This window comes from Arvicanthis niloticus, chromosome 22 (assembly GCF_011762505.2).
Source record: "Arvicanthis niloticus isolate mArvNil1 chromosome 22, mArvNil1.pat.X, whole genome shotgun sequence".
Classification (NCBI taxonomy): Eukaryota; Metazoa; Chordata; class Mammalia; order Rodentia; family Muridae; genus Arvicanthis; species Arvicanthis niloticus.
The window spans coordinates 21105605-21113689 of record NC_133429.1 but is presented as its reverse complement, the minus strand read 5'-3'; the positions used below and the strand labels follow the sequence as shown (position 1 = coordinate 21113689).

At 36.5% G+C, this 8085-nt stretch overlaps 1 protein-coding gene across 3 annotated transcripts in view; it reads right to left on the bottom strand.

The window, feature by feature from the left end:
• Positions 1 to 716: 716 nt before the first annotated feature.
• The window catches only part of Dcn (decorin), a 35931-nt gene continuing 28562 nt past the window's right edge, over positions 717 to 8085 (bottom strand). For 2 of the 3 annotated variants that reach the window (XM_076920058.1, XM_076920059.1), the window contains exons 7-8: positions 4771 to 4909; positions 717 to 1416 (exon numbers count right to left, since the gene is read on the bottom strand). In XM_076920058.1, coding sequence (XP_076776173.1) covers positions 1222 to 1416; positions 4771 to 4909 — 334 coding nt within the window. In that variant the 3' untranslated portion in view covers positions 717 to 1221. The remainder of the gene's footprint in view (positions 1417 to 4770; positions 4910 to 8085) is intronic. The other variant, XM_076920060.1, reaches the window with a different exon arrangement.

Below are 8085 nucleotides of genomic sequence, written 5' to 3'. Positions count from 1 at the left end.
GGAAAATAGCAGGAAGTCGGGTTCATATTTTACAGTCATAAGAGAAGCCAGCCTGGGATTGAAAGGAAGAAACTGAGGGCAGGAACAGTTAGTACTGATAGCAGGCAAAGAAAGCTGGGGAGATCTCTGAGTGAACTGAACCTGAAGGCTCATCCCAAATAACGGGCACACCCCTTTTGGTTAAAGCCATGATTCAATTTTCCGTCTTATGATTGCTGCCCAGAGCACATCCAACTCTGAAGCAGAAACAGGCTGTTCTCATATACTTTCCCAGTAGGTATGTCACAAACATTCCATGTCATAAATCCTCTAGGCTCTGCTGCCCACTCCTGACACATTCTTAAGCCTGACTTGACAGCTGTTTCAAAATCCAACTCAGTTTTTTTTTTTTTCCCAAAAGCCAGTGGCTAACTAATGGAAACATCTATTCCTAACATATCAGTAAATGAAGAGATGTCTAGATAACCAGCCTGATTGTGTGTATAATAGCAGTAAAGCTCACTTCATATTAGTCTGGAATATGAATTCTCTACACTCATAAGAGAGAATCTGCTTTGTGCTTTATAAGCTAATACTGGATAGAGGTAATACACATTGTCATTCTCAAATGTAAATAAAAATAGTAGAAGTAATACTAAGAATTTGAAAATTAGATACTATTGCTGTCAGCTGTGCAGAAATTTCCAAAATATTTAGAATTAAACATTTACAAAATATCCGTTTTGAATGCATTTTTAAAATTTTATTTTTTCAATAAGACAGTGAAATTTTTACATAGCCCATATTGAGCTTACATATTCAAATAAGGCTTTGCCAACAGTAAAGAAGGTTAATGCATTACTAGAGATCAGCATTTGACTTTATGTCAAAAGAGTTAATTTAGCTCTATGAATTACAGAAGATTTTGAATTCTGTTCCTTTTAAAGCTTTAATAAATGGTTGACATCTATGATTACATCAGACTCCGATACCTCAGTTCACAACTACAGAAAACTTTAAAAGTGATTCTGAGTGCTACAGGTAAAATATTTTTATTGTAGGCAATTATTCAATCTGCATATGTGGCTTGATGCACAATAAGTCATGTGGAAAAGGCATCCACAGTATGCTTGAGTTTCCAGAATCTAACATTCTTTTTTTTTAAAATACTTTTTTCTTTTTGGCAATAATATTGACAAATTGTTTTTTTTTCCAGATTATACAAATGACGCTGTTTGGGAGTTACTTATAGTTTCCAAGTTGAATGGCACCACGCAAATAGACACATCTGAAGGTGTTCGGAAAGAGTTGCCAGTACCGGACAGGGTTGCTGTAAAGACTCAGAGCAGAGTAGGAAATCCTTTTAGAGGAGTATCCAGCTGGACAGAAGTCATTTTGCCCAACTTCAGAGATGTTGTTGTTATGAAGGTAGATGACCTGCAACATAAAGTGGTGTGGAATGATTACTCTCCATTTGGGTATTGAGGTTCTTCAAGTAAATATAATTTTTAATTTGGACATTTTGGTATGTATTGGGTAACAATTCCTCAAGCGAAATATCATTTTCTACCTTCCTTTACAAAAATGTGCTTTTCTTTCCTCCATATGCCTTATTTCTGTAAGTTGCACATCAGTCACTCTAGATGTTCAGGCTAGAGACATGATGCTTGCATTCCACTTCACACCATCCAGTTCTCCCACCTTATCTCCAAGTGCACACATCGTGCAGAGCCCCTCACATCCACTCCCTCAACCCAGCCTAAGCTTCTGGGGTCTCATTTTCAATTACTGACATGGCTACCAGCTCTTCCTACTTTCTCCTTTGGTTTTCAAAAACCCATTGTATCATTTTACATTCCAGAGGAATTCTGAGGAAAAAATAGGAAAAGAAAAGGCCATGCCAAAAGTAAATTGTAAAAAAGACTATGCATGTCACAAAGATAGAAGCAGATGAATCACAATTTGCCATTTGCTGCAGAAGTTAAGGTGAATCACTTCCCAGGGCCTTCCCATCTCACAGTCTGATGCCATTCTGCTCTGAGCCTGTATTGTCACCATCTAAGCCCAGTCCATTGTCACACACAGGCTTCCTGTCCTGCAGAAACTTCCCCAGGACACCTGAAGGCCTGTTGTTTCATTTCTTCATGACAGATAAGCCTTCTCTTGTTTTCCCTTTCTGACACTCTTAATTCAGAGTTGTATATCTCTATATATACTCATAGTAGTTATCACTATACAATATATTATGCATTTATTTGATTTTTTCAGACAATATATTTTGTTCACATTCTTGTCTCTCCCCTAACTTTTAGATTTTAGTTTTCTATAAGGATATGCAACCACATTCCAACCAACAGTGGATGGTTCCCAGTAAATCTTCTAGTGGAAGGCCCATGAATGAATGAGCAGCACAAATTGAATTCTGTCCTTTACACACAGGTGTACACACACACACACACACACACACACACACACACAGAGAGAGAGAGAGAGGGGGGAGAAACAGAGAGACAAAGAGACACAGAGAGAGATAGAGAGGGAGACAAAGACAGAGAGAGGGAGAGGGACACAGAGAGAGACAGAGAGACACAGAGAGAGACAGAGAGAGAGAGAGCGAAAGGGCATATGATATTTAAAGGGTTGAGGGTTGAGACATGGACACAAAAGAGTTAGAGGGAGGAGGAGCAAAATGCAAACATAATACATTTAGGCAAATCACTTTGTCTTAGTGCATAAAATTCTCAAAGAACTAAAACTATATAATGAAAATAAAAATAAATATTTATAAGTTTTATAAAATAACTCAAAAAGTATTGCATATGAAATCCTTAGAATCATGAAGGAAAGAAGTAAATAGGATGCAGGTTCTAAAAACTAGAGAGACAGGGCTCAGAATGATTCTTTTCAAATATGTGTTGCTGTGGAAATCATGTCTTTAAACTCAACAGACTTCAAAGCATCACACTTAATCATCTTCCTCTGTGTCTGACAAGATAAAGTGTGCTACCACTTGAAGCTTAGAGCCAAAATATATGAAGCAAAATTGTATGAAGTGGCATCAAAAGGGACAGTTGTCTACGGTGTTTCTTTTAATGTGCCTGTAAAGCAACCCCATGCTCTTCGTAGTGTGTGCTAAGCTGATGAGGGAAAAAAAAAATAATAAAAAAATAAAAAAGGTGACAGAGGAACCAAAACACAAAACTAAGCTCAACGGAAACCTTAACAGTTCAAAAGGACAGCTAGTTTTGTCAAGTCTTCTAGTCATTTATATAAAAAACAAACAACAAATTCTGTCAATCCACTAAGGCTGCTAAGCACCCTCACTGAAAATAATCAACACCCAAGAAAGCATGTGAAGTTTTGGGTCACTTTCCTGCCAAACACTAACTAAACTCAGTTAATGTCACATTTGCTATCAGTGGAACTTGGAGTTGATGCCACAACTAAGCAACAATAAAAGAGTGTTGAGCCCTGTGCTTTTAACTTTACTGAGAGCAGAAGATCAGTCTGTCTTAAGTCCCCAGCAACACATAGATATTATGTTATTTTACTTATACAATGTGTCAAAATATTCTTTCTGAGACACAGTGATTGAACTTACAACTATTTAAATGAAAAGAGCTTTTTTAATAGTGTCATGGCACATGCCTTTAAATCTTAATGATTGGGATGTTGAGGCAGGGGGATCTCTGTCTGTTTGAGGTCAGCCTGGTCTACATAGTGAGCTCTAAGATAGCCAGGGCTACAAAGTGAGATTTCATCTCAAACAATCAAAACAAAACAAATCAAAATAGAACAAATTCCAACACACACACACACACACACACACACACACACACACACACACACACACAAAACCTCACTGAAAAACAATGGTGTAAACCCATTTAAAAGTACTGGGTTTTTGTTTTGGTTTTATTTTTTTTCTTAAGTGAGTAATTTGAATTTTTTTTTTTATATATAATTTCAGTTTCTCAAAGTAGCACTGGAAGTCTGTCATTATACTTAACTATTTTTGTCACTACTTAGTAAGTACGATTTTTATTTGTAGATTTATAGACACAAAGACTAACACCCAAGGGACTACTGGTCCTGGTATTTCTATATTTATCAAGCTATGTAATTTGATAATTTATATAAAATTAACTCAGCGCATTGCGTTTTTCGGCCATAAATCTACTTTTAGCTCACAGTTAAACCTTGTTTATTCTACGTCACTAATCACACCGTCATTGGTCAGTGCCGTTACAACAAGTACTTATATGTTACACTGATCGATGACCTCAGATCAGGCTAACCGATAAGAAATATTTATTTTAGCAGTGAGTTTTATAACACATTCAAGGTGTATTTATCTTAAAAATTAATAAATCGAACATGTTTCCTGCAGACGAATGTATATGCGACAATATCTAAGGTTCTTTTCTATGCAATGGTTTGAGTTTTGTATCCTCCCAAATTCATGTTTTAAAACTTCCAGTAAGGTGGGGTGCGGGATGGGCCTGTGGAAAGTGACCAGTCACAAATGGGATTGCTGCCCTGACAGGAAGGCACTTTCCACCATGTGACAATAAGGGGTGGCATCGGGAGCTCAATATCTCACCGGCCCTCACCAGAACCTAGTCGTATCTGCACTCTGATCTCGGGCCACCAATGCTCTTTCATAGGTTTTTGTTACAGTAGAGTGCCATGACAGGAAAAACTTTTTGTGGAGCGTTCCCTTCCTCCCAGAGTCAGACGGGGAGATTATTCTCCAGATAGTCCTCATAAGTAGGAATTTATTTGCTTTACCTGGATATGCTTATGCTCTGCCAGCCCAGCAGGCACTCTGAGGAGTTTGTTGTGGTCCAAATGGAGCTCCCTTAGGTGAGGAACGTTGGCCAGACTGCGATTCTCCACCACAGAAATGCTGTTGAAACTCAACCCCAGCCTGCAGAGGAGAGCAGAAATCCGTGGGCACAGTAGTGGGGAATCCGTTTCTTAGAATCAGTAGGAAACTGAGCAACTAACAACGCATTTATTTGGTTTTGCATCAGCTGTGGCTGTCAGAGTGGTTTTTTTTTTTTCAACTTTTCTGAGTCTAAGGCAAAATCTTTGCTCCCTGTGTGTGCGTGAGGGCATGTGTGTGTGCACATAGGTGTGTGTGTGTGTGTAAACATGTTTAAGTGCAGGTCTGTTTGAGGGTTTATGGCAGATATATTGTGTGTGCATACGTTCAAAGGACCGATGTCAACACTGGATACCCTCCTTCATAATTTTCCACTTTAGGTTTCAGATAGTCTTTACTGAACCTTGGGCCCATTAATTTGTCAAAACTAGCTAGTCACTAAGCTCTAGAGATTTTCTCTTTCTTTCAGAGTAAGTGCTGCCGTGCCTAGGATTTTACATAGGGAATCTGAACTCAGTCATAACTACACAGCAATTACTTTAAACCACAGAAATGTCTCCACCACCCCATACCCCAAAGCCTGTTCTTAACTCTCAGTAAATACTCTTCTGAGAAGACCTTAGAAAATATAAAATGCAGTGTTTTTACTTGGCTATTTGTATGCCTTTCCTTTGAAATAACAATTGTCTTGTAGCATATCCGGTCCTAGCATAGAATCAATGTAGAATCTAACATATTCAACAAATGTCCATGAATTGATTTTGACATGTAATAAACACACAGATTCACTTGGTAAAGGGCAAAAAGAAATAGGAACCTTTTAGTCATTTTGGAACTGAAGCAACTGTTCATTTACATTACATATTTATTCATAGAAAATTAAAGGAGGAACATTCTAAAATATTAATAAACCTGCTTTTTAGAACGAGTACTGGAATCAGTGTGTTGTATTAGATAAAACTTTCCCAGTGCCTTTAATTGAACTCTGGATCAGCCTGGTGTGGGTTTTACTTCTTCTCACTTAGAAATCTGACTCATTTCTCTGTGTTACAGAAGTTTAATTTGGTTGAGGTCTTAGTTTATATTTTTTTAAATTAAAAGCATAATGGAGGAGGATTCTATGATATTAATATGATTCCAAGCCAGAAGTTAGCTTGGGGGCATAACTAGTCCATTAAACATTCTAGGGATAAAATCACCCAAAGCAGGGAGATGTTAGTCCATCCACAGAGAGCAGGAGGCCACAGAACAGTGAAAAAGACCAAGTAGCTGCAAAGAGGTAGAATGTTTATCAAACATCTTCACATTTAAAAATGTGGTCTGGAGATTGCAGAGTGCTTTCCCTACCTTTCTGGTAGGTCCAGCTTGAGCCCCTTAGAACTTAGATATTGGCCTTACATAAGTAAAGCCCCCTATATATGGCTGTGCCTTTATTTTGAAATAATGATTAAAATGTGCAGATTTAGGGGCACAAGTAGAATCATTAATATTTTAACTATTGATTATTAATTTGACATCTTACTGGGAAAACTGGATTTTTTTCCCTTCCTCTTAGATGACCATCTATTATTTATGGGCCTTCAGAATTGTGTCTCCTATACCTTGTGACATTCCAAGTCCTTTCTTTCAATTTAACATTGGAATATTTTTTTTTTAAATTATAAAACCCCTAACAACATTTTTTAAGATTAATGTTATTTTAAAGTATTTATTTATATATTCAATCACCCAGTGTTTGGGGGGGTTCTATATTTCTCTCTGGATTAAAAGAAACAGCAACAAAACTTGAAAACCATGTTCACTATTGCAAAATACGTCACCTAACAAAGGACATGATGACACACACATATGTGTATGTCATGTGTGTATGTATAAATGACTATGTGGGGCATGTGTGTTTGTTTGTGTCTCCGTGTATAACAATCATTTCTATTTTACTTCAGTAAAGGAGTGAGTGCTATTTTTCCCAGCACAGTCCTGATATTGAACTGGACATTTGCCATGAAAAAGATGTTCTTGTTTTCTTTTCACAGGTTTGGATTTAAAAAAAAAAAACATTAACAACAATACATTTGATGTATTCAAACCACTGAATAATAAGAAATACAGTGGTTTGATGGTTTAATAAAAAGTTTTTTTTTCCTAGATTTTATTATGAAAAAATATATTTGACAAACTCAAGTATTTAGTAATTTGACCCTACACATACAGCAGTTATATGGAATTTAAAACATACTTACCAAGAAACCTGAATTTTTATTACCCTTTTCATAATTTGTTAGAACTTTAAGATCCTGTTTATAAGCACATGTCATCAGTATTAGAGTTTAGAATGTCAGGATCTCTTTACTGCTTTTCATATGAGACAGCTTCTTTTCTAAAGAAACATATATCATGAATATTGCCATTCTTGGAACTTTAAAATATTCCCCTTTTATACTAGTGCTATTAATCATCATCATAATAATAACCAGAAAATAAGATCCTAATGGCAAATGTGTGTAACCAATAATGCAATTCATCTGTCTCCTCTCGTCTGTAACGGGGGAGGGGGGGATTATTCAATGACAAAAAATAGGTAGTGTATGATGTAATACTACTGTGAGGAAGATTTTATATCAGAGACTCTGGTTAAATTTTTCTACATGGAACCTTTCTTATTGCTTGTATTACTGGGGAAACAATTTGTAGCTGTAGTCACAATGGCATATTTATGTTTTCTCTTCGTGATCTACTGTGTCATTGGGAGTTACACACAGAAACAGGGAATAGTACCTTGTGTATTAACTTGGTCACTGATATCTCTCTAAGATAAAGAGATGTGCTTTGTGTATTCACTCATTGGCCATGTTGATTTGGCATAACGTTACGGTAGAAACATTTCCTGTAAGAATATTCATCTATATGTTTGTCAAGGACAGAGTATTCCTTGAAGACTACTAAACAAGCTCATCTCATTGGCCTGCTTTGTCTGACATGATAATCAAGTTGTAAATGCAAAGAGATTGAAACCAAGTTAGAAAGCAGACACATGGTGATATATATATATAAAAAAAAACGTACAGTTAGATGGGGTCATAAAAATATTTTTTTCTTCCTTTTGTGAGTCTGAAGTAAATGTTCAATGACATTTTTCTTTTAAGCCATTAAGAGAATATGCGTTAGACAATTTTGTTGCAGCTATTCTGAAAGTACTATTTCAATGCCCATATAATTTC